This window comes from Piliocolobus tephrosceles, chromosome 3 (assembly GCF_002776525.5).
Source record: "Piliocolobus tephrosceles isolate RC106 chromosome 3, ASM277652v3, whole genome shotgun sequence".
NCBI lineage: Eukaryota > Metazoa > Chordata > Mammalia > Primates > Cercopithecidae > Piliocolobus > Piliocolobus tephrosceles.
The window spans coordinates 106,425,820-106,452,935 of NC_045436.1; the positions used below are offsets into that span (position 1 = coordinate 106,425,820).

The 27,116-nt window shown below is 37.2% G+C and overlaps 1 protein-coding gene and 1 long non-coding RNA gene across 4 annotated transcripts; one reads left to right on the forward strand and one right to left on the reverse strand.

The window, feature by feature from the left end:
• Positions 1–24: 24 nt before the first annotated feature.
• THAP9 (THAP domain containing 9) lies at positions 25–19,585 on the reverse strand. Of its 3 annotated transcripts, none has more exons than XM_023222434.1 (5): positions 19,458–19,544; positions 15,319–15,514; positions 13,602–13,905; positions 12,297–12,447; positions 25–3,334 (listed from the first exon to the last, which is right to left on the reverse strand). In XM_023222434.1, the coding sequence occupies exons 1-5, from the start codon at positions 19,478–19,480 to the stop codon at positions 1,357–1,359; spliced, it is 2,652 nt and encodes an 883-aa protein (XP_023078202.1). In that variant the 5' UTR covers positions 19,481–19,544; the 3' UTR covers positions 25–1,356. The 3 variants fall into 3 exon arrangements, with proteins under 3 accessions (XP_023078202.1, XP_023078200.1, XP_023078201.1); XM_023222432.2 differs by lacking the exon at positions 19,458–19,544 and adding an exon at positions 18,763–19,329; XM_023222433.2 differs by having other exon boundaries at positions 1,258–3,334; positions 19,355–19,585.
• Positions 19,276–27,116, forward strand: LOC111549308. Its single transcript, XR_002733683.2, has 5 exons — positions 19,276–19,901; positions 20,012–20,156; positions 22,497–22,569; positions 24,772–24,854; positions 25,700–27,116. It is a non-coding gene; the product is annotated as an uncharacterized LOC111549308 (long non-coding RNA).

The following is a 27,116-nucleotide window of genomic DNA, read 5'->3' on the forward strand; positions in this document are numbered from 1 at the left end:
CTAAAATACAGACATCTGCACATCAGTCAAATGTAACACCAAAGGGCATTAGATACTACACATATAAATCTTGCTTTACATAAAGATCAGGTACAGAGCTTGGATTTATATAAGCAATAAGTTAAAGTTGGTGATTTACAAACAGGCTTCCTTTAAATAAGATTTATCCTGGTGTATTCAATTCTATTTACAAACAACAAAAAGCACAATATTCAGATCTCTCAGCAATAGGTTCTGTATAAAATGAAGTATAAATTGGTTACCCTTCAAAACTTAAGCCTTTGTTTGAGGTAGAATAAACAAACATATCAAAATATACTTTGTAAGGGGAATTTTAATTAATATACTTTTACGTTATCATTAATCTTTTACAATTCTAAGTTTTCATATTAGGATTAACTGTACTTTGCAAACACTCAGTGACAAAAAAGAGATGTTTTTATAACACAGGTGAATAATGTGCTTGTTTCTTCTATCCATTAAACTATTCTCATTTGTGAAAGCAGAGTTACCTATGTTTTTGTTTCTCTTTTAGAATGTGGATGTGAGTGGAGAAAACTGTCCTTAGTATGCTTCCATCTTCAAATTAGGTTCCCCGTTTTTTGATGAGCACTGAGCTTTTTCAAGTCAAACTAATAAGTGTCCAGCCTCTTATTCAAAAGTAATATTTCAAAGTTCAGAGATAATGGATAGTGAAAAACACATTAGGTATGTTCTTTCCAGACTGCACTCCCCAGCATGGCTGTAGCACAAGGAAGAATCTCATGGCTCGTGTCCTTTACCTTCTGCCTGACGAAGTTTAAGCACTTCTATTTTAGGTATCCTGGGACAAGGGGATTTTTGCAGTATTTGATATTTGCTTGAGCCTAATTTTCAAACTACAATTTAATTTTCATATTTAAGTAAAAGTTATCTTCAAGGTTTTATAGGTATTGTTAATATTTTTAAGAATTTTAATCCAAAGATCTTTTAGAAATGTGGTGTAGTCATAAAAGGAGTCAATGTTTTGATAACTCAGAGTTGTTGTTTTTCTTGTTTTTGAAGCAGATTGAACAAGTTAAAACTGTGTCCAGTAACACTGCTTAGTCTTACAGTAGTAAATTCAAAGACAGTACCTGTTTGCCAGTCTGCTCCTACTGACTTACTGCTTTCTACATTTTGGAAAACTCATAAATGCTACAAGCCATACCAAAGTATAAGCAGATTTTGTGGTATGCAGAATTTGAAATTTTAAAAAGTCAGAATTGCAAACTTGTCCACTGTGCAGAATGGTCAATTTATAAAATATGGTAAATTGAACTTTAAAAAATGTTAACCAAGTGTTCTTAATTAAAATGTTAATATATTTTAGGTCTCTCATTTGAATGGATATCCATCGTTACTCAGCAAATGCCTGAATTTACTACTGGTATTAGCAAAACTTGAACATTTATAATCCTGTAGAGATGACCAGTGTTTCCTTGATAAAGTTTTCATATCAGTTCTCTCTGACTGTTTTAAAGGGTTCTGTGCAACATTTTTAGCTCTGATACTTAAGAAACAGATTATTATATCCTTTAGCAACTTGACAAAGTGATTGATGGCACACACTTCTCCATCAAAGAGATGCTTATTCAAATCTACAAAAAGATAAATATGCCCAGAAAGCTCACATAATATTTTCTGTTGAAGATACAATTCCCTTTGTTTAGGAACTAGTTCAAAAATTGCCATTCTTGAATGGGTTCTTACAACTCGCTCACAAATATTTATGACCCGACACAGACCTTCTGAAGGAAAATGCAAACCATTCTTCTTTTTAACAAATAACAGTGACCCAATTTTAGAGGCTTTGAGATCCGATGCATACAGTGCAGTGATGCAGTCCTCACAAGTTAAAAGAGCTGATAACTTGTTTGCAACATAACCAGCATAACAGATGAGATTTCGCCTATGATCTGACAGGTCTAATAATGCCTCACTTAGTGAACAATTAGACCAGTCTTGACAAATACCCTCTTCATGAAAGAGAGTCTTTGTAACGCTGACACCATACTGACGTTGAACTGTCCAAAGTGCCAAGTCTTTCCTTCGAGCAATTGAAATGTCAAAGATGCTTACTTTGCTTAGAAAAACTTCATCTTGAAATTTATATCTGGTCTCCAAATTATGGTAAGCTTTCTGGAATGCCATGCAGGTAGGGCTAGAACTTGTTACTAATACCTGCCTAAGCATATTTAGAAATAATTCCAGATGATCGTGACTGAATTTGTAAGTCAGAAGATAAGGAAAAGGCATGACCTTTGGGAAAACATAATTTTGGTAGAGCCATTTTAAGCTCTCAGCATTGAGCAAAAATCCCAGGAATCCTAGTTTTTGCTTACCTTTAATTATTTGATTATTGCTAGTGTCAGATAATGTAACAAAAATAGTCTTGGCTTCAATTAACACATGGTTTATTTTACTGTAAGTTTCAGGCAACAGAGGCCCTTTAAGTCCCTTTCCATAACAGTTCCTACTGTTAAAGATGTCAAACAGATTGTTAATTAAACGTAAAAAATGGATGGTACCAATACAGTTTTGAAAAGGTGGCAGGTCTAAGGATAGCAAATATTCTAATGCACTGGCTACACTCTCACTAAAGAGTTGGGCAGCACAATTCACTTTCAGTACATGATTTTTCAAATTTGCAAGTGTACTTGGTATTCTTTCCATATTTGATAATTCCTGTTCCTCAAGTGCCACTAACTCCACAAGGTGCTGCCAATGTGCTATGCCATTAATAAACTGAATGCTTTGAAAATTCTGAAATGCATTTCTTATTAATCTTAGCAAGTGGCAAGAGTCAAAGAAGTATGCAATCTGTTGACTAGAAGATGAAGGATGCTGAAATGTACATTTCATGTCGTCTCCATCAATATGTATCCCCAATGCTTTTGCCATCTGAACACTATGTGCTGTGGCATCAGATGTAACAGCCAGAACTGTGATTCCTATGTCACTCAGTTTACCAATAGTCAGGCGAAGCAGCTGAGCTTGCAAATATCCAGATGCTCTGTTTACAAAAAAATAACCAAGAGGTGTTCTCCAATGGCCAAAAATACCCACTGCCATTAACAAAACAGTTTCTGAAGCAAGTGGCGTTTCATCAGCATCAAGTTTTCCAAGACCAAAGTCCATAAACCCCTGCAAACTGTGACTGCTAGGATCCCAGTGAAGCTGTTGCTTGAGAGGTATACTTTTTATTAACAATGAACAGTATTGATAGAGCTGATCTCCATTCTCTACTCTTCGTTGAAGAAAAGAAAAAATGTTGCTGTTGAAACCTGGACTGGGTTGGCATTTGGACAACCACCTAGAATATATAAAAAGTGAAAAACAGAAAAACTTAGAAATAAAAAGATAAATGGGAAAATGCCTTAAGCAGTACTAAAGTAGTCTCCTATCCCTGTAGAAATAAAGCCAAGTATATAAGCAGCCAAATTCTATAGACATTTTCAATGGTAAATTCATTACAATAAAATAGTAAGATAAGAGAAACTTAGAAATACAAAGTAGTATTTTAAGATGCAAATATACAACATATTTTTAATTCCTCATTTATTCTTTAAAAAGTAAACAACTAACCAGTTTGTTCTGATCTTTTTATATTGTAAATCATAAACAAGTCTTACCTGTAAATTCACTGAAATGAGAAAATTGCTGAATGTGAAGGAACCTTTGAGAACATCTAGTACATCTACCTCATTTTACAGATTAGGAAACTGGGACAGAGGAAGAGGTTAAGCGACTTGGCCCATAATGTACTGTTAGTTATGAATGAATGTGAAACCTGGCTTTCCTGATGCCCAGGGGTTTAGTGTGTTTCTCACTCTTTACAGCCTCAAAATTACACCCTTAAAGGCATATAACAAGTGTGCATCTGCACCCCTATACAACCTACCTGCGCTACTGTTCTTTCATAGTATCCCTGCTCTTCTCAGACTGCTAAGTATTTTCTTCCTATTACGGTGTCTATCTTTGGAATTCTTCTTACTTCTAGTTTACTCTAACTTGTTATAGACCAGGAAAGAAAACAGCCACATTTAATAATTGTCTAAAACTAAAGGGATTCTGAGGCAGAGACTAGGATGTTCACCTGTAACTAACATATACTTTTGCAACTCAAATGTCTGTTAAGTTAAATTTCTGATTTTCTGGCTATATTCTAAGGCAACCAAGGCTTCTTCCTGGACAGCTGACCTCTACTTAATTGTGAGTTTAATGTTCTTCCCTAAGTATTTTGGGATAGGACTTTCCAAATATTTTAAGTGTCACCTAGGAGTTTCATAAACAAAATTCACCTTTAGTACATACTATGAACTTTCACATACATGAAATATATATACTACACACATACACACACACACACACACACAGAGAGTTGACTTCTGAACTAAATGGCATGGATACACTTATACCTGAATTTTTTTTTTTCAACCAAATGCATGGAGAGAAAATACAGTATTAATAGGATGCAAAACTTGCATATACAGCCAGCCAACTTTTCATATACATAAGTACTGCAGGACTGTCTTCAGGACTTGTGTATGCATGGATTTTGGTATACTGGCACAAGTGGGGGGTGTCCTAGAACCAGTCCCCCACATATACCAAGGGATGACTGTAATAGTTTAAATAAATATATATATGTGTGTTTATATATACTTAAATGGCAATTATGACCCACTATTAATCATGACGCATTAATAGGTTTAAAAAACACACTTATAGGCCAGGCATGGTGGCTCATGCCTATAATCTCAGCACTTTGGGAGACTGAGGCAGGCAGATCACCTGAGGTCAGGAGTTTGACACCAGCCTGGCCAACATGCTTAAACTTCATCTCTACTAAAAATACAAAAATTAGCTGGGCATGGTGGTGCGCACCTGTAATCCCAGCTACTCAGAAGGTTGAGGCAGGGGAAGTGCTTGAACCTGGGAGGTAGAGGTTGCAGTAAGCCAAGATTGCGCCACTGCACTCCAGCCTAGGTGACAGAGCAAAACTGTCTCAAAACAAAACAAAACAACATACTTACAGGATGGCAAAAGACATACCTTGACTATAAGTAGGTTATAATCTATTCAGAAGACAAAAGTATCTGTTGTTCGTATATTAAAATAGGCAAACCAGAAATAAGGCCACACACTTATGACAATCTGATCTTCTACAAAGCTGACAAAAACAAGCAAAAGGGAAAAGACTCCCTATTCAATAAATGGTGCTGGGGTAACTGGCCAGCCATACGCATCAGACTGAAGCTGGACCCTTACAAGCCACATACAAAAATTAACTCATGATGGATTAAAGACTTACATGTAAAACTCAAAACTAAAAACCCTGGAAGGCAACTGAGGCAATATCACCCTGGATATAGGAACAGTAAAAGATTTCATGACAAAGACACCAAAGCAATCATAACAAAAGCAAAAATTGACAGGTGGGATCTAATTAAGCTAAAGAGCTTCTGCACAGCAAAAGAAAATGTCAACAGTAAACAGACATCCTACAAAATGGGAGAAAATATTTGCAAACTGTGCATCTGACAAAAGTCTAATATCCAGCATCTATAAGGAACTTAAACAAATTTACAAGAGAAAAGCCCATTAAAAAGTGGGCAAAGGATATGAACAGACATTTTTCAAGATATATGCCACCAACAATCATATGAAAAAAAGCTCAACATCACTGATCGTTAGAGAAATGCAAATCAAAACCACAATGAGACACTATCCCACACCAGTCAGAATGGCTATTATTAAAAAGTCAACAAATAACAGATGCTGGCAAGATTGCAGAGAAATGGGAAAACTTACTTATACACTGTTGGTGGGAGGAAAGTGATTCCTCAAAGGGTTAAAAGCAGAACTACGATTTGATCCCGCAATCCCATTACTGGTTATATACCCAGAAGAATATAAATTATTCTACCATAAAGACACACACATGCAAATTTTCATTGCAGCACTATTCACAATAGCAAAGACATGGAATCAACCTGAATCCCCATCAATGACACATTGAATAAAGGAAAAGTAGTACATACACACCATGGAATACTATGTAGCCATAAAAAAAATGAGATCATGCCTTTTGCAGCAACATGGATGGAGCTAAAGGCTATTATCCTCAGCAAACTAACACAGGAACAGAAAACCAAATACTGCATGTTCTCACTTATAAGTGGGAGCTAAATGATGAAAATTTGGCTGGGCACAGTGGCTCACGCCTGTAATCCCAGCACTTTGGGAGGCCGAGGGAGGCAGATGACCTGATGTCAGGAGTTTGAGGCCAGCCTGGCCAATATGGTGAAACCCCATCTCTAAAAATACACAAACTAGCCAGGTTTAGTGGTGTGTGCCTATAATCCTAGCTACTTGGTAGGCTGAGGCAGGAGAATCACTTGAACCCGGGAGGTGGAGGTTGCAGTGAGCGAGGATCATACCACTACACTCCAGTCTGGGCAACAGAGTGAAACTCTGTCTCAAAAAAAAAAAAAAAAAAGATAAGAACTTATACTCAAGGAAGAAAACAACAGATACTGGGGTCTACTCGAGGCTGGAGGTTGGGATGAAACAATCTGTACAACAACCCTGTGGCATGAGTTAACCTATGTAACAAACCTTCACATGTACCCCTGAACCTAAAATTAAAAGATTAAAAAAAAAAAAAAAGGAAAAAATAGTAAGAATGACTAAGCAATATAGCAGTGCTACAGCACACTAGAATGTTGAAAACTCTTTGCAAGTGTGTCACCGAATTTTAATTGTTTAGTTTCTTTCTTTTACATTAGGATTCTCAAATGAGCACCAAAGATGCTAACTGTGTTGCATATGTGGTACATATATAACAAAGCACTTAATGTCCCTATGTAATTTTATTTTAAATGGGTTAGCGTTAAAAAAACAACCAACTTATGTTCTGCTGAGTTTGATTTTTAAATGGAAATCTCAATGGTATCTGAAAATCCACAGCTACTAAAACAATGTCATGAACATGAAGCAGAATGGTATGTGGATTTGTTGATTTATTTTTTAAAGTTTTTACGAGAAAGAGTAGGCATACCCAAACCAAGTTCATGAGTTAGAACGGTAAGGAAGGAAACAATTTCTCCTTTAAATCTCTTTTCTTCTCTGAAAATAAAAAAATTTTCTTCTGATCATAAAAAAAGACATTCTTCTTTTTAAAAAAACTAAACACAAAAAGTATAAAGAAGAAAGTAAAAGTTACTGTTAATATCTTTGTGTATACATACCTAGATATAATTTTCAAAATTGTATACTGAAACTATTTTTCACTTAATGGTAAGTAATGTTTCACATATTTTTATGCGCCCTTAAATATCAACCTACAGCAACATTTTAAAAGTGTACACAGTATATACCACAGTAGAGTTAAATGAAAAATAATTTAACCAACTCAAATCGAAGGACATCTTGATAATTTCAAATTTTTAGATAATAGTACCACAATGTGTATATGTATGCATGTGCACCCATACACATATACATATTTATGTCATTTGTCTAATTCCTAGGAATAACATTCCGAGGTAAACTTACTTATATTTTAATAAGAAATTAAAGACAAAGTTTGGATTTCAGCTGCACATAAGTTGGTGGGTCAGTTTAAAATTCATATTCCCAAATTGTCCTTGCAAAAGTTCAAACCAATTTTCATTTATACGCTCATCAACATGATATTTTAAATTAACAAACCAGTATCTAATAACTTAGTTATGGAATGATTATAGGGAGTCACTTGTGTGGCCTAAAATTCTGCCTGGGAAAAATATAGTCCTAGAGATCTACAGTGCTAAGTGTTTTTCTGTTAAGACTTTTAGCTACTCCCACTGTTGTTACTTTTGATTCTCTCACAGCAGGTAATCTATAGAGAGAGTTGGTTTACTAAATTGCAGTTAATATAAACCAAAAATTAGAAACAGAGGAAATATAAATAAGGAGCAAATGTGCCAGCGTTTTCTATCTATGACCAAGATCACACTAAACATATCACTATTATAACAAGGAAAGTTGAGGATATTAAGACTCAGTTTCAAAGGATTTGTGAAAATAAAATTACCTTAAAAGACCGCAAACACTGAAAATTATAAAAAAACACAGCTTTGGGAAAGTTTTGGACATAAAGAATCCAGGGAGAACTGAAAAAGAATCTAACATCAGTGAACAGAAAATTAGAGAAGTATCTGATGTAGCTAAGACTAGAGAAAGATATATGACAATTAGAAATTCATGGGGCACCCTATCTAACCAAAACAAGGGTTTAAAAAAAATTTAAGTCTAGTTTGGTCTGTCATCGTCCAATTCTTAACCATCTAATTGTTTCTCCATCATTACGGAGGGAAAGACAACAGTTTTGACCACAAACCTGGTACTGCAATTTTCTAGTTACTTACTTTTCCTGTCGGTGACTGGTCACATATTCTCCTTTCTTTTCAAATCTAATGCCTTCCTCCTCAACTCTCAGTTAATAACTATTTCATTGAGAAAACAGAAGCAATGCAATAAAAACTCATTTTCCTGCTGAGTGTGGTGTTGCATGTCTATAGTTCTAGCTACTCCGGGATTGCTTAAGCCCAGAAGTTCAAGGCCAATCTGGGCAACACAGTGAGACCCCATCCTTTTCTCTTTGAGACGGAATCTCACTCTATCCCCCAGGCTGGAGTGCAGTGGTGCGATGTCAGCTCACTGCAAGCTTCGCCTCCCGGGTTCACATCATTCTCCTGCCTCACAATCCCGAGTATCTGGGACTACAGGCGCCCACCACCATGCCCGGCTAATTTTTTTGTATTTTTTTAGTAGAGACGGGGTTTCACCGTGTTAGCCAGGATGGTCTTGATCTCCTGACCTCGTGATCCGCCCGCCTCAGCCTCCCAAAGTGCTGGAATTACAGGTGTGAGCCACCGCGCCCGGCCAAGAACCCATCTTTTTAAAAGACAAAACTCATTTTCCTACTACCAAATCTGTTAACCTATCGTATCTGTACTTCTGCTTTTCTTCCTGTTTCAATGGATGAACTGTCCCAAAACCTTAAGGTCACATTTCCTTCCACAGTGGTGTTGGATGTCATCCTCCTGCAATTATCATTTATCTTACATGTCACGAATTTTCTTTTCTCTCTTGGATCATTCCCATAAACATGCAAACACGCTGGAACATCTGCCATCTCAACAAACACCCTCCCCTCAATGCGTGTTCCCTTCTACCCACAGACCCATTTCTTTGCTCTCCTTCATAGCAAAACTCCATGGAAGAGTCCACAATCATTTTCTCTGCTTCTTCACTTTTAGTCTCTCTTAATCCCACTCCAGCCAGGTTTACCTCTCCACCACTCTACTGTAACTGCTTTTGTCATGGTCACCAATGACCTTCATCTTGCAAAATCCAATGGTCAATTCTCTGTCCTCATCTTACCTGATCTCCCAGCAGCATTTGACATAGTGGACTACTCCCTCCTTGAAATACTTTCTACACTTGGCTTCCAGGCCATCACAATCTCCTGGTTTTCCTCCTGCCTCACTGGCCGCTCCTGATCAATAAATATTTATTGAATAAATGAATATTAAATATAATGATTATAAAAATCTAATACTTAAGAAAACTGTGTTAAAAGCAGATCACTTTTTATATGGGAAAATAAATGGAAATGTATATACCATTAATATTAGAATCTTATATTAATATAATCTTATATTAATACAAGAAAATAAACGGAAGCTCTATATACCATTAATATAACAGAACACTATATGGCCACTAAAACAAAATTTTATTGGTAGGTAAATAGTTTTTTGTTTTTTTTAACTCGGAGGATATACACAAAACTGCTAATTGTAGTTATCTTGTGGGATTAGGGGAAGAGAAGTACTGTGTTTTTCACTTTCTGGTATTTATGTACTTATATATGGTTTGGATGTTTTATAACAAACATGTATTACCATCATACTAAACAATATACCTTACTTATACGCAAAGTACCTAAAGAAATGAGCAAGTGTTTGAGTACTGGAATTATAAATCTAAATATATATATAATGTTACAGCAAAGGTCACAAAATGCAAAATGACATGAAGAGAGAAAAGATAAATGTGAGCTGGAATTACCAGGAAGATTTAATCTAGGAGTTGATGCAGAACTATGGGAAATGAAGAAAACCATGAAAAAGAAAAGATGAGAAGTTACATGAAATATCTTATATAAACCATAGTGAAATATCATTAAGTAAGACTTTAAAACCAGTATAGAAGAGATTAAAAAGGTATATGCTTCTCAACACAAAGAAAAGATAGATGTTTGGATTTATAAATGATGGATATTTTAATTACCCTGATTTGATCATTACAAATTATATAAATGTATCAAAATATCACATGTACCCCCAGAATATGTACAGCTATCAGAAAACAAAAAAACCAAAAAGGTATAGGAGAAATTAACATAGCACCTATAAAACTCTCTTGCTTAGCAAAAAGTGAATATTTATAAATAATATCTAGCCTGAATGGTAAAACCATATTATAAAAAAGTAAAGCCTTATATACAAATGTTCATCTAAATATATGAAAAAACAATTATAACCCCAAAATGGAAACAACAGAAATGTCCAATAGCTGGAGAACGCCAGAGTTAGGTAGGGTAGGACTACCATGTATCATGCAGCTATTAAAACTTGTCTATAAAGAGTTCAAAATAACGTTATAGATAAAAGGCATACATAATAAAGTGACAAAAGGCTGGTTGGAAATTTATTTACAAAAGATCATAACTATGTAAACACTAGTAAATCTAAGTGCACACACACACACAGACAGGAAGGAAATACTCTAAAGTGTTAACAGTAATTGTTTATATATAATGTATGGGAACAATAAATTTTTCCTCTTCTAAATTTTTTTGGAAGAGCAGCCCACTCTGAAGGTCAATTATTTTTAAATCTTTTATTAGTAGTAGTATTGTAAGAGTGAGTCTAGAGGAAAATCTACAATTTTTAAAAAAGGAATCTGGGTTGGGCACAGTGGCTCATGTCTGTAATCCCAGCACTTTGGGAGGCTGAGGTGGGTGGATCATGAGATCAGGAGTTCGAGATCAGCCTGGCCAACATGATGAAACCCCACCTCTACTAAAAATATAAAAATTAGCTGGACATGGTGGTGGATGCCTGCAATTCCAGCTACTCGGGAGGCTGAGGCAGAAGAATGTGTTGAACCTGGGAGGCTGAGACTGCAGTGAGCCAAGATCTTGCCCCAGTGCACTCTAGCCTGAGCAACAGAGCAAGAGTCCATCTCAGAAAAAAAAAAGGAATCTGTAAAACTAGGCTGGGCATGGTGACTCATGCCTGTAATCCCAGTACTTTGGGAAGCCAAGGTGGGTAGATCACTCGAGACCAGGGATTTGAGATCAGCCTGGCCAACAAAGCAAAACCCCATCTCTAGTAAAAATATAAAATAGTACCTGGGTGTGGTGGCACATGCCTGCAATCCCAATTACTCCGTAGGAGGCTGAGGCATGAGAATTGCTTGAACCTGGGAGGCAAGGTTGCAGTGAACTGAGATCGTGCCACTGTGCTGCATGAAACCTGGGTGACAGAGCAAGACTCAGTCTCAAAAATAAAAAAAGGAATCTGTAAAACTAGTGGTAAAAACAGTAAAAATTAAGAATTCAGTATTAAATTTATAAGACATTACTAAAAAATCATTGTTAACTACTCCACACGAAGAGAATTATATCTATCCATTTTGATCACAAATCCTAAAAAATTATTTATCAAAATCTGTTCCCTGGACAACCTACATTGGCATCAACTGCAGTGCTTATGAAAAATGCAGATTTTTTTTGTGCTTTGCCTAAGACCAATGGCGATCGATCGAGAACTGTTCTAGATTTTCTAGGATAGTCAGATATTAAACTACTGAAGTATAATGGAAATTCCAATATTTCAGGATTCAAATTTTATCCACCCAGAGTGTCTGGGAGATGCAAAAAGCTTGTCACACTGTGTGTCTTCATTTTGTTAGTGAAAATATTGCTTTTGTGATAACAGGCAAATACCACCTAGAAGTTTTTGAAAAACAGAAAATGGGAGTCCATTTTTTCATTAGTCCATGTTTTCTTTTTTTTTATGGGAGTACTAATAGCCTTAATAAGTAAAATGTGATAAAATAATAATATGGTTTAACATCTAAAGAGTAATTCACATGTAATCAACAAGATGTGGTGACAAGAGAGACACTTTTAAAAAATAAAGTAATTCACTTACGTTCTGAGGATGGAAGAATGAGGCAGCTTAAGAATCTTTCTTACATAATCATAGACTTTGCTACTGCACAAGTAGAGTGTACATGCAAATTGTTTCATTTCTGTGGTGTACTCATCTGTTTCTCTCCAATTATATAACTCCCACTTAAAATCTGTTAAAATAAATTTTTTTTATTCTTTGTGACGAATAGTAAAATTTTCAGGTACAGATTACAGCATTTGGATGTAAAATGCACTGGGCATCAAAATTCAAATACAAATATAGATGAATTTTAATTAAGTCTATTCAGAGGTGAATATTCACGTAGGCCCCTTGACCAATTTATTCGGTTCATCTGGAATCATTTCACTAGGGGGAAAAAAATTTTTCAACTTGAATTATGTTTTACTATTCAGTGGCAGCCTGAGTGGAGAGATTTTCAGAGGAACAGGAAAGAAAATAAAATGAAGACATTTATTTATTTTATTTTGTTCCCTGATTAGTATTTATCTGAGGGTGAAAATTAGATATGAAAAACATTTCTGGGGATAGGGTACTCTTCAGACTGAACAGACCATCTTGCCTAATATTGAGAAAGAAAAAAAAATTCTTTTCCTGGTGGGGATTCCTATTTATGACCTCTAGTTCCCTCTTGGAAAAACATAAAATATTCTCCTCCTTTGGAGATACCTACTCTTTTCTAAAAACAGGACACGTTTCTCTTTTCCTAGAATGTAATCCAAATCTCTGCTGCTTTCATCAAAGAATAAGTTGGCAATTTTTATTTTGCCCTTTTTCAAATATCTTAGTTCACAAAGAGGACTAGATAGCCTTTCCGTGGGTTTACAGGTCTACTCTACAGAATATTTTAGAAAAAAATGTGGAGATACACAATTTCCAAGCTCAAAGAAATTCTGTAAACTAGTACAACTCCACTGCAAAAAGACTTTGGTAAAATTATGTAGCAGTTAAAACTGTTTATAATGAATTTGCAGTAGCAAATGGGTAAGAGCTACTATAAAAAGTGAAAAGTGCAGAACAGAAAATGGTATAAACCACATGGTCTCATCTCTAGGTAGTGGGATTACACATTATTTTAATTACTTAAATATTTCTTTGCTTTTCCTATAATAAATGTTACTTTTATAACTGGAAAACCATAAGATACAAAAGAATTTTGGTGATTTTCTTTCTTCTTGCTTAAGCTGAGACTTTCACTTCCCAACTAAAAGCATGTTTTCATAGGCAAGAACAAAATAAATATTTAAAGGTCTTTCAGAAAAACAGCTATTTTTGTAAATACTACAGGTTACCAGGGGGAAATACCTGAAAACTGAGCTCGTAGCAGACACTCTGTTTCTTCAGAAAGTAGTTTCTCTTCTACAAGTGCATCAATTAATCGTAAACCTTTTCTCTTCTTGATCATCCTGTAGTTCTTTACGGAGATAAGTCTTTTTTTGGACACTTGTAACATTTGTTGCACCTCAGCCAGTTTCTCTGCACCTATCATCAAAGGTGTCTTTAAACTATAGTTATGGTCCTCAGTAGCAACTTCTTGAGAATTATCTGGAAGAGGTTGTTTTAGGATTTTCTGTCTTGCTTTACCTTTAAGATGTACACCTTGAGGAATCTATGACAGACATATAAAATTAAAGTTATTTTAGAAATAATCACACCGAAGAGTATCTGTAAAAATACCCTAGATACAAAGCACTAATCTGGTTGCTGTGGAGAGTTAGTTAGGAAAGAAAAGGTCATAATCTCTGAATGTTTTAATGTATAGTTTATAGGGTAATATAAACAGTTTTTTTTTTTTTTTTTTGCACTACACAGAAATATTAATGTGATGTTGAAAGTTTCTGAAATAAAGTAACTAGAGAAAAGTGGTAGTAAACTGGGACGGCTTCATGGAAGTGAGTTTTAAGCAGTTCTTAGAAGGTACAATAACATGGTTAATGAAGGTGACAGAGAAGTTATTTGTGCAAAAAAGAAGGCATACTGTACAGAGCATGGCTTTGGAATTAAGACTGACCTGGGTTTGAATCTTAGCTCCCTCAATTAGCTGTCACATAAGCTCTACAATCCCTTGTGTCCTCATCTGTAAAATGTGGACAATAATACAAGGTTGTTTTGAGGATACAATATAAGAATTTATGTAGATCTCCTAGTACAATGCCTGGACCATTGTAGCTGTCAATAATGGCAGCCATTATTGAGCTTACACAAAAGTATGAAAGCAGGCAAATTGATCACATATATAGTAAGTATATACGGTTTGAAAAGATAATTCAAGGCAGTTAAAAATGTACAAATCAGTTAACAGTAAGCTCTTGGAACTTGGTGAGTTTGAATTTGACACCAACTAAATACTTCCGAATAGGGGAATGAGATAAACCAATACTGAAAGAAGGAGACTCTGATGATTAAGAGGAAAGTAAGGCAAGTGTCAGGATAGAACAGTTAGGTGACTATCACAGACTGTGCAGAAAGTGAAAGCCCATGTGTCAGAGTTGTGGTTAAGGGGTAAAAGGATAAAATAACAACAGTCATAGGAAACAGAAGAATATCATACCAATACTGGCGACTCACTCATAGAAAGTTTCATTATTTCCCATATACTTCCTGTATCAATGTTAATAATCAGGTATATTTTTGATCAAGATAAATAACATTATTAGGAGGAACCAAAAAACATAGATATTTTCAAAGTACTTTGAGAGCTGTCTCATAATTTTAAAAAGTCTGTATTCTAAGGCTATTTGTATCTACCAGTTGATTTTTGCAATTGGTTAGTAACCTTTATATATATCTAGACAAATGATTTGCATTTATATAGTTTTTTAAAAGCTCCAGAACAAATGCTAATATATATAAACTTTTTTTTTTTTTTTTTTTTTAATTTTCAAAGCATTTAAAATCTATTACTGGATTTAAGACTTGGGATTTTTTTCTGTCTGCAAATTCTAGCTATAACGGGGGCTATCTTGATTTTTAAAGGCTCTGTAAATTTTCATTCTGTTGACTTACACCTACATTTAAGTACCTTGTATAGAGAAACAGAAGGCACAGCTCCTTTTTTCAGCTTTCTTCTTATGCCATATGACTCAAAGTCACTTTCTTGAAAATGTTTGGAACACAGTATAGCACCTGGTCCTGGAATCCAAATCTTTTTGCTTCTGGGGTCCACACGATTAACAGCCCTGATCCATTTTGAGCGCTGTATGGTATCAGTTGGAAATCTATGGCAATCATATTAAAGTTCCATTAACATGAAAACATTATAGTAATACTGCAGTAGTATTTATTATATAAACCCATTTATTATTTTACTGCTTTATAGAAACATAAAGCCGAGTGAATTAAAAGTTTACTTAGTTCGTTTTTCAAAGTTCTTTGATTTTTTTAATCCACAAGTTCAATATCTGATTGTCTGTGTCAATCATAGAGGGGCAATTCTCATATTAAAAATCCTACTGTATTTTGTCTTCACTTCCTACACTTAACAGAATCTGCTCAAATTTAAATGGTTAAAGAATATATGACTCTTTTCCTTTCCTGTGGTGATTTTAAACTATTTGGTACTCCTCCTTTTAAGAAGTGGAGCCTGGCCGGGCGCAGTGGCTCATGCCTGTAATCCCAGCACTTTGGGAGGTTAAGGCGGAAGGATCAGAGGTCAGGAGTTCAAGACCAGCCTGGACAACATGGTGAAACCCCGTCTCTACTAAACATACAAAAAATTAGTCGGGCGTGGTGGCGGGTGCCTGTAATCCCAGCTGCTGGGGAGGCTGAGGCAGGAGAATCTCTTGACTCCAGAGGTGGAGGTTGCAGTGAGCTGAGATCGCACCATTACACTCCAATCTGGGCAACAAGAGTGAAACTCTGTCACAAAAAAATGGTAGAGCCTAATTCCCCTCCCCGTGAGTGAGTATGGGCTAGAGTTAGTGATTTGCTAAGGAATGGAAAAAGAACATGTGACAGTAAGTGACCACAGACTGTCATAAAGGAACAAGTTTTCCTCCTTGCTCCCTGTAGAGAATGGTTTGCTCTGGAGTAAGGTATCTGGCATGTTATAAGCAGTCCTGTGGAGAAAACTAGTTGGTGAGCAACTGAGGCCTCCAGTCAAAGGCCATGTTGAGTTAGTCTTTTTGAAAGCAGGTGACTTCAGCCTTCAGATGACTGCAATCTTATGAGATACCATAACATCCAGCTGCACTCCTGAATTCCTGACCCTTAGAAATGTGTGAGATAATGTTTATAGTGAATTTTGAGGTAACTTGTTATGCAGCAGTAGAAAACAAGACAAGTATATTTACTATATTCAACTTTTTCATGTTTAAAGGCACTACTTTTTGCTAGTCCTGATTATAAAAATTACTTTGCATTTATTTATTTTTCAATCCAAGCCAAATTATGTTTAGAAACTTGTCAGCCAGGCGTGGTGGCTCACGCCTGTAATCCCAACACTTTGGAAGGCTGAGGCAGGCGGATCACTTGAGGTCAGGAGTTCAAGACCAGCCTGGCCAACATGGTGAAACCCTGTCTCTAATAAAAACACAAAATTAGCTGGGCATGGTGGCTCGCACCTGTAATCCCAGCTACTAGGGAGGCTGAGGCAGGAGAATTGCTTGAATCTGGGAGGCAGAGGTTGTGGTGAGCCAAGATCGCGCCACTCTACACTCCAGCCTGGGCGACAGCAAGACTCCATCTCAAAAAAAGAAAAACAAAAAACAAAACAAGAAACTTATGAAATTAACACAATAAAAACCACAAAACTACTCTTTCTGCCCCCTCTTCTTTGACTTATTTTAGAGACAGATTTACAGGTAACTATGCTTTTTGTGCATCTTAATTTAGACTTTAAGGCACATAGTTACCAGAACTGAGATTGGTATAAATTTTATTTCTCAGTTAATTGCTACAAAAATATAGCAGTATGGTAAAACATAATTCTGAGATACTCTCTCAATCAACTTGAGAAAGAACAGTGACTTGGAAAACCTGTTTTTAAGCTTTATAGCTTTAAAAGGTCAGAATACTGACCTTTTACCAGCCATATGGTATTAGACACATCTCTCAATCTTAGAACTTCCTCACGGGGCTGTAGTAAGAGTGTATGAGGCTACAAATGTATTCAAAATCACTTTGTAAACTGTAAAGTACTATCCAAAGTTTGCGCTTTCCTAGGAACAACTAATTCCATTTCTGGGATTACAATTTTATTGTTCCAGGAAGATGATGATACTTGATCAAGGGAAAATGAACAGGGAATTCTTTTTCCAATAAGGTTGGAGCAAATCTGTCTTTTTTCACTGAGTTATTTTTTAACTCATGGAACATATTTGCAAGGGAGCTTTTCCACAGATTTGGTATAGCCTCTAAATGTGCAAGGAACCCTCAAAAAGTGGCTGGTCCAACAACTTCTATTACTAGCGTGGTCCTCTGATGCAAAGCTTCCCAACTGGTATGCCGAGTACAGCTGTTGATATTGGCTTGGGACACCTGAGTAGTTACCTCAAGGCAGCCCCAAAGAGTGCTGTAGGTTTGCCCCCGAAGTATTGAACAATTATTTCCTACGCGTAAAATGCCATGAAAAAGGCTGGGGCGGGGCAGGGTGGCTCATGCCTGTAATCCCAGCCCAGAAGTTGGAGACCAACCTGGGCAACACACTGAGACCTCTTCTCTACCAAAAAAAAAAAAAAAATAGCCGGGGTGGTGGCCTGTGCCTGTAGTCTCACGAGGCTGAGGTGGGAGGATCACTTGAGCCTGGAAGATAGAGGCTGCGCTGAGCTGTGATAGTGCCACTGCTCTCCAGCCTGGGCAACAGTGAGACCCTGTCTCCAAAAAAAGCAAAAAAAAAAAAAAAAGAAGAAAAAGGTTGGGAAATATTGTAGTCTAACCAGCATAACTAGTTTTGAGTTCTGGAAAAAATTAAATTGGTAATAATACCATTTTTAAAGCATTTACCTTGTGGTCTACATATGCTATAAAGTCTTACGTTTTGGTTTTACAAAACTCTACAAGGCAGGTTTTCATTCCTTACAGAAGAAGAAACCAAGACCCAGAGCTAAGTACAGAGATCAGTAAATAATCAATTAAAATTGGAATTCATGTCTCCCTAGTTTAAAGCTACCTCTATCACAAGAAAAATCCCAAATCAATTATCGTCTCACATACAGAATGAATTGGTTCACACTGTTAACAATTTAGGTGGAGGAATCAGCCTTATTTAAAACATAAAAAAAAAAACAATGAATTTGATACACAGCCTACCATACATAATCCAAACTCCTCAACCTGGTATTTAAATTTTTTAAATGATTTGTCTCTCAGTACTTTCCCATTCCTCTATATTTGCACTTTCTATCCTTTACATTTTCCCATGCCATTCCTAACTACCCTCTTCCTAACCCCACTTTCCAACCATAAAGTTCTTTTTGATCGTTACATAAATCTGCTCCTTTTGTCTGTGATGATCTATTTTACTCACTTTTCTACTTGCCGGTACACTCTGGATACTGATTTGAATGATCTATAGCAGTCTGAACCATGGATAAGATAAGAGTTCAGATAAGACTGGTCTGAAATTCTTCCCCACTGTCGAGCCAAATGAAACTTCCCTGCCATGATCAAATCCAACCAGAATCGGACCGGCCTTGTAGAGCTCGGCTAATAGCACTTAAGAACTTGCAATGTCTGCCAGTACAGGAGAAAACTGATCTGTACTCGTGCTCAGGAACACGCCACACACTTCAACCGTTGTCCCAAACTGCCTTCCCTTCCGGCCTCCTCACTTTAAATAATAAGACCATCCATTAATGGAGGACTCCTTTCGCGTAACTCTCGCTAAAGCGGTAGGCGGTGCTAGACCCGGCTACAAAGAGGTAAACACTGAGCGAGGAGAGAGAACCTCAATTCTCACAGTGCCCCAATTCCGCTCCCACGCCCCGACGCTGCGCACGTCACGTCGCGTCACATCCACGGCGCGACCCACAGTGCGGCCCGGCCCCGCCCCACGCCGCGCTACGGCCCGCCAGGCCTCGCAGGGAGTTCGAAAGCTCCAAGGCTGCTTCCATACGCACTGGTGGAAGGAGAGGCCGCGCTCCCGGCTGAGCACGGTGTCACGGGTGCTGCAGCCCACTGCGGAGCAACTTCGGGTCATCTTCTTGTTACGTGGGAACCCACCTTCGGGGTTCCCGCGACAGCATGAATCACGACCACTTTAGCTCCGCCCGTTGACTGCGGCTACGACCTTTATTTGTCAGGAAAGGCGGGCTTTAGAGGCGCGGGACTTCCACACTTCCTCTCCGAAGGCCCTTCGCCGGTGCCGTAGCCAATCACAGGCCACGTTATGTCGCAGCAGCCAATCGGAAGGGCCTGAGCCTGAAGACGTGCACTTGACCGCTCCTCCTTCCGCGTTGGAGGCCCAATAGTGGGTTTTGCTGCAAGCGGTTAATTTTCCTTCTGTTTTCACCCATTCTGGCATAATCCGGCGCCATCGTCGTTCTTGTGAGACCGAGCCTGAAAATGCGAAGCAGAGAGGCAGGACCAAAATTGAGGCGAATCCGGGAATCTGCCAATGGGTCTCCGGATGCGTTCTCTGAAACTGGAGGATATCGGGAGGAAAGGGTATGGAAAAGAGATAAAACACGGTGCCCTAGGTATGTTGAAGACAGAGTCGGGCCCAAAATACGTGATTTAATGAGATGCGTGTCGTGTTGTTGTGCTTTATCTTGTAGCTCTCCGATGCGGAGATAATGCGGAAGCTCTTGGCATGGTTGGCTGTAGGTACCTGATACGGGAGGAGCGGGAGTCAAATAGGATACGCCGACTTTTAATTCGAGGAACCCTTTTCTGAAAAACTGCCACAATGAAGGACATAAGGTAAGGTTCTTGGGGCTCGTCAGACCACACTGCCCCTATTAGGGGCAGGGGACAAGGGGCAATTAAGTGGTTTTGGTTGGGAATGAAGCGTTATGGATAGCTTTCAGGAGAAAAAGCTTAGAACAATGTCTTAGTTATAAGCCCTTATGTTTGAGGAAGATTTCAATTTGCTTAGAAGGAAACAGGCAGTGTGTTTTTGTCTCTGAGGAGATCCTTAGCATACAGAAAACAGAAGGGTTTGCAACTTTTCCGTTTCTTTGTATAGCACACAAAAATAATTCCAAATATCCAGGCCTAACAAGATTGCTTCTTTTTCCCCTTTGTGTTTACTTTGTCCTGATTACAGCCGAAAAGACACATTAATAATACCTTAATAGGTATTATTTATTCACACCAGTTTTCCACTAAAATATGTTCATATCTTCTTTGAATGGAATTAATAGCTTTTGGTTATGGTTTCTTAAAAGTCACATGGGTAAGGATAGTCAAGGAACTTTGGAAAAATTGGTCCCTGGGGGATGTGCAGGGAAAATACTTTTTGGCTGTAAGATGTGTGCAGAGAGTAGGAACTGGATTTAAATACTGTAAGTTGGTTGGGCTGTTAAAGCCTTTTCCTACCCAACCAATTAAGACCTGAATGAGGCTGAATAAAAATACACTGTTTTTAGCTGTCTTTAAGGAAAAAATCAGTTGCCTTGTATTTTTGTAACAATTTTATTCGGATATAATTTTCATACCATACAACTAACTGGTTTAAACTGTACAATTCAGTGGGTTTTAGGATATGCACAGAATTGTGCAATAGTCACAATCAATATTAGAACATTTTCATCACTCCAAAAAGAAATCTCATTCTTTTTTTTTTTTTTTTTTTTGAGACGGAGTTTCACTCTGTTGCCCAGGCTGGAGTGCAGTGGCGCGATCTTGGCTCACTGCAAGGTTCCCCTCCCAGGTTCACGCCATTCTCCTGCCTTAGCCTCCCAAGTAGCTGGGACGACTGGCGCCCGCGACCACACCTGGCTAATTTTTTGTGTTCTTAGTAGAGACAGGTTTTCACCGTGTTAGCCAGGATGGTCTTGATCTCCTGACCTCGTGATCCACCTGCCTCGGCCTCCCAAAGTGCTGGGATTACAGACGTGAGCCACCGCGCCTGTCCGAAACCTCATTCTTATTAGCAGTACCTCCAAATATTCCCCTACCCCGCTTCAGCAACCACTAATTTACTTTCTGTGTGCCTATGCCTGCTCCATACACTTCATGTAAATGGAATTATAAACTAATATATGGTCCTTGTGACTGACTTCTTTCACTTGGAACTAATATATGGTCCTTGTGACTGACTTCTTTCACTTGGACTTCAGAGTTCATCCATCTTATAGCACGTATCAGTACTTTATTTTTTATTGCTGAATCGTATTCATTTTATGGATGTAGCAGATTTTGTTTATCCGTTCATCAGTTGGAGGGCATTTGGGTTTTTCCTTTTTTTTTTTTTTTTTTTTTTTTACTGTTAGGAACATTTGTGTACAAATTTTTGTGTGGACAATGTTTTCATTTTCCTGATTACACACCTAAGAGTGAAACTGGTGAGTCATAAGGTAACTATGTTTAACTTCTTGAGGAACTGCCAGATTATTTTCCCTAGTGGCTGCACCATTTTACATTCTCACCAGCAGTGGATGTGGCTGTCAGTTTCTCCACATTTTTGTGCGTGTGAAGCGACTGTCTCATCGTGGTGTTTACCTTTTCTTAAGGACTCAAAAGTTTGCAGATACAGGCCTTCACTTGCTATTTTCTTAAGGTAGAGTTGAAAGTACTGCTGCCAGTTCATCGTCTGAAATGAGGGCTGTTTTCTTTCCTGTTTAATTGGATTGCAACTATTTGCCTTTCCTAAAGTTGAAACAGTGTGCTTCCACATTATTCTGACAACATTCCTTTAATTATTATTTTCAAATCAGTTTCTGAAAACTGCTTTTATCAGAACAGATTTACTTAAATGAAGGCAATAGCCGCAAGGGGTTACTGCTCTAGATATTTACTTCTGGATAGGAAATAAGTAATCCTATCTTTACATTTGTTTATAACTTATATATGCTTTTTTTGTTGTTGTGATTGTTTATTTTGTTGTTGACATTCTCAATTTGATCCTTTGGTTATATCGTTGCTTCTTCTAGTAACTTCATATCCAGTGATTAAACCTTTTCACTGCTGTTCACATAATGAACTGTTGTGATTATTGAATACTGAAATGAGGATATGTAAGCTGTATTAACAATAGGGTTATTTGCAAAGGCATTGACTATTGCACAAAAAATTTTAAAAGAAAATATCTCTTTTCAGGAATCATGCTCAGAGATGTCAAGAAAAGATACATGGGTCTTGGAAGATAATTACTCAAAATATGCAGGGGAAGGTAGTATATTTTTCTGTTTTAAATGTGTTAAGTATTCCTGGAACTATAGCAGTGAGTTGGAAATGGAGGATTGTCCAAGTAAAAAACATTTATAAAGGCTTTGATGAAATCTAATTACCTATTTTATGGTATAGAATCTTATTAATTGTCCACTTAGAATAATAACAAATTATTTTTTGGCCCATTACTATGGGCCACACATTATGCTGAGCTGTTTATTATTTTATTTTATTTTTTTGAGATGGGGTCTCACTCTGTCACCCAGGCTGGAGTGCAGTGGCGCAATCTCAGCTCACTGCAACCTCTGTCTTCCAGGCTCAAGCAATCTTTCCACCTCAGCTTCCTAAGTAGCTGGGACCATAGGCGTGTACCACTACACCTGGCTAATTTTTTTTGTATTTTTGGTAGAGACAGGGTTTTGCCGTGTTGCCTATGTTGCTAAGCTTTTTATATACAGTATATAGAAGGAGTTGGTTTTCTTAAACAATGTTTATTTCTCATAATAACTATGAAAGCAGATACAGACTTCTTGCTTTCTAGGGTTGGTATCTTGCTTGTTGAGCAAGCAACATTGTCTTGCCAAATTTTTGTCTTGCCAAATTTTTCATTGTTTGAGTTCTTTTGTTTCAGAAAGCCATGGAGTTTTGAAATTATTGTTAAATCATTATTTGTTACATAATTATTTCTACTTCTAGAATTTCATGCTAACTTGGAAGTGTCTTGTCAGCATCAAGCCTGATATAGAGGGGCAGCTACACCCTAATGTACTCCAAAACTAGTTATGCTTTGTTTTATACGTAATACTTCTATTATTAGACAAGTGGTTTCCAACTATTAGAAGCAGTGCTAAGACTTAAAGGAAAAGGGGGAGTGTTTTTTCTTCTAACAGAACTTTTGAGCAGTGATGAAAGGAAAACAAGAAGACTCAAAAGATTATAAATCTCAGGCATGAATTAGTATTCTGCCAATTAGAAACATTGTGATTGCCTGACAAGGTCTATTGCTGATGAGGAGTAGAAGCCTGTGGGAGGTGGGGGTGGAAGCAGCAGAAGGAAAAGACAAGCAAGTAGTTAGTAAAATGTATTCATCATAGTGGATAAAAATCAAGCTTTGGGGGAAAAGGTCAAACTCCTTCAACGGTGCTGTACATTTGTACCTTTACTCCATCCTATGGCAAATATTTGTATAACTGCACAGAAAAAATTGGACAATATTTGTTGAAATATTCTTAGAAAGTTCAACTTTCCAAGTTAGTACCACCCTAAGGAAAATTATATGAGTAGGGATACTTAATTTCTAGCCATACTCTAGTTCTAATCAGCTTCTCTAAGTAGCTGGAACTGCAGGTGTGTGCCACCACACCTGGCTAATTTTTTGTATTTTTGGTAGAGAAGGGGTTTTGCCATGTTGCCCAGGCTGGTAAGATTTTTATATATAGTATAAAGAGTTGGTTTTCTTGGCCAGGCATGGTGGCTCACACCTGTAATCCCAGTACTTTGGGAGGCTAAGGCAGGTGGATCACCTGAGCTCAGGAGTTCAAGACCAGCCTGGCCAACATGGTGAAACACCATCTCTACTAAAAATACAGAAATTAGCCAGGCTTGGTGGCATGCACCTGTAACCCCAGCTACTTGGGAGGCCAAGGTAGGAGAATCACTTGAACCCAGGAGGTGGAAGTTGCAGTGGGCCAAGATTTGCCACTGCACTCCAGCCTGGGTAACAGAGCAAGACTCCGTCTCAAAAAAGAAAGAGTTGGTTTTCTTAAACAATATTTATTTCTCTTAATAACCCTATGAAAGTAGATACAGACTTCTTGCTTTTTAGGGTTGGTATCTCACTTGTTGAACACCTATCCTTTTGTCAGATGCATAGCAGGTTAACAAAGTTGATAAAGTGATATACTTGACATAATCTTTGTTCTGAGTTTTTTTTCCCAATTATAGTAAAATTGGAGGTCTTAACTGTTCTACATTAGATAAATACACGCATTTGTTTTAAAGAGCTAAGCAATGAGAATCTTATGACTAGAGCTGAAGTTCAAGAAATAAATGTCCAATGATTAAACTTTTTCCACTGCTGTTCACATCATGATTTGTTGTGATTAATGTATGTGGATGAGGACATAATAGAAAAAGAAAATGGTGAGGCTTGTATATATTGTGTTTCTGCACAATGAGTTCCTTTGAATGTTTTTCGTTTTAGGAATAAAATTGAAGGGTGTTTTTCTTAGAGAACATCATTTGTCATATTTATTTGATCAAGAAGTTGAAGATTTATGTAATAAGGTATGGGACTTACACATTTATTTTGATAAAAGAACACAAAAAAGGTCAGGTATGAGTAGAAAATTGACATTTATTTGAGTCTAATGTGGATACTGTACTCTGAATTAAAATTTTCTTTTTGTTACTCTTCCAGCTTTTAAAGATAATAAGTATTATTTCAAAATAGTATTTTTTAAGTTAATAGATTCAATTCAGGAAAAGCATTGGAGGGGGTGGAGCTTTTAACTTTGACAGTCTCACTCTGTTGCCCAGGCTGGAGTGCAGTGGCGCAATGTCTGCTCACTGCAATCTCTGCCTCCTGGGTTTAAACAGTTATTGTGGCTCAGCTTCCCAAGTGGCTGGGATTAGAGGCGCATGCCACTACGCCCAGCTAATTTTTTTTATTAAGTAGAGACCAGGTTTTGCCATGTTGGCCAGACTGGTCTCGAACTTCCAGCCTCAAGTGATCCACCTACCTCGGCCTCCCAGAGTGCTGGGATTATAGTCATGAGCCACTGCACCTGGCTGTTGGTTGTCTTTTCTTAGAAATAATGATGTAATCTTTTCAGCACCTGAATTCTTAAAGATCCAGGGTTTACAAATGACTCTTAGATATGCCAAGGATGACTATCCTATAACTTAAGGAAGTCAGGAACAGTAGAAAAGAAGGTGATAGGAAACTGGGAATCTTAAAACTAGTTCTGTCATTAATTAGGCTTGTTATTGTGGGTGTTTCTCAAATTTAAGAAATACGAGGGGTCTTGAAAAAGTTTATGGAAAATGCATATCATGAAAAAACTGCATGGATTTCAAAATTTTTGGACTAAAATAAACTCCTACTAACTTGTTATAACATTTTTGAACAGGATCTAGTTGGAAGCACTAAGAAGAATAAGACATCAGTTTGAAAAGAGGCTCTATCAGAGCAACACGAATTCTGCTAAAATTGAAGCAAGAACAAACATTAAATATATGTTGACACTTGGGTGGAAGAATGGTGAGCTAAATGATGCTTTATGAAAAGTTTATGGGGACAATGCTCCAAAGAAATCAGTTTACAAATGGATAACTCGTTTTAAGAAGGGATAAGGTAATGTTGAAGAAGAAGCCCACAGTGGCAGATCATCCACATCAGTTTGTGAGAAAAAAATTAGTTCATGGCATAATTGAATAAAACCAACAATTAACAGCAGAAACAACAGCCAACACCATAGACATCTCAGTTGGTTCACCTTACACAATTTTGACTGGAAAAGTTCAGCAAACGTTATACCTGATAGGTACCAAAACCATTGCACCCAGATCGGCTACAGACAAGAACAGAACTTTCAATGGAAATTTTAAATAAGTGGGATCAGGATCTTGAAGTCTTTCATTGAAAAATTGTAACAGGAGATGAAACATGGTTTTACCAGCGCAATCCTGAAGACAAAACACAAAGCAATCGTTACCAAGATAAGAGGTAGTTCAGTCAAAGCACAAGTGGACTGGTTGAGAACAAAGGTCATGGCAACAGCTTTTGAATGCTCAAGGCATTTTGCTTGTTGACTTTCTGTAGGACCAAAGAATGGTAACATGTGCTTATCATGGGAGTATTTTGAGAAACTTAGCCAAAGCTTTAGCAGAAAAATGCCCAAGAAAGATCAGAGAGTTCTTCACCACAACAATGTTCCTACTCATCCCTCTCATCAAACAAGGGCAGTTTTGCAAGAGTTTTGATGGGAAATCACTAGGCATCCACCCTACAGTCCTGGTTTGGCACCTTCTGACTTTTTGTTTCCTAATCTTAAAAATTTTTTTAAGGGCAGTACATTTTTCTAAAGTTAATGTAAAAAAACTGCATTGATGTGGGTAAATTCCCAGAACTCTCAGTTCTTTAGGGATGGACTAAATTTTATAGCTGGTATCATCACTTACAAAAGTGTCTTGAACCCTATGGAGCTAATGTTCAGAAATATTGTTTATATTTTTATCTTTTTTAATTCCATTTTTCCATAAACTTTTTGAAGTCTCCTTGAATATGTACCCTTTATAAAGGGGAAAAATTCTGTGACTACTCATGTTGACTTAATGCTGACTTAATTTTCTATTTTGTAAATATATACAAACATAAAAGTTGATACAAATTTTGTTCATAACCCTAACAAACAAATTTGTGAAATAAATGCATTCAGAAACAAACTAAAACATTAATGAAATGGATGCTACTGTTTTACTGAGGTGTAAACATAGTACTGGCTGCTATGGAAAAAGTTACATAAACAGTCATGTGCCTTGTGATGA

Excerpts from the sequence above, each read along its gene's own strand:
- THAP9 (XM_023222432.2), bottom strand. The coding sequence starts at position 18,899 with ATGGCAGGGAAGTTTCATTTGGCTCGACAGTGGGGAAGAATTTCAGAC. Across the intron at positions 15,515-18,762 it reads GTGTACCGGCAAGTAGAAAA|ATTTCCAACTGATACCATAC; the intron begins GTGAGTAAAATA and ends TGATTGCCATAG. Across the intron at positions 12,448-13,601 it reads GCTACGAGCTCAGTTTTCAG|ATTTTAAGTGGGAGTTATAT; the intron begins GTATTTCCCCCT and ends TTATTTTAACAG.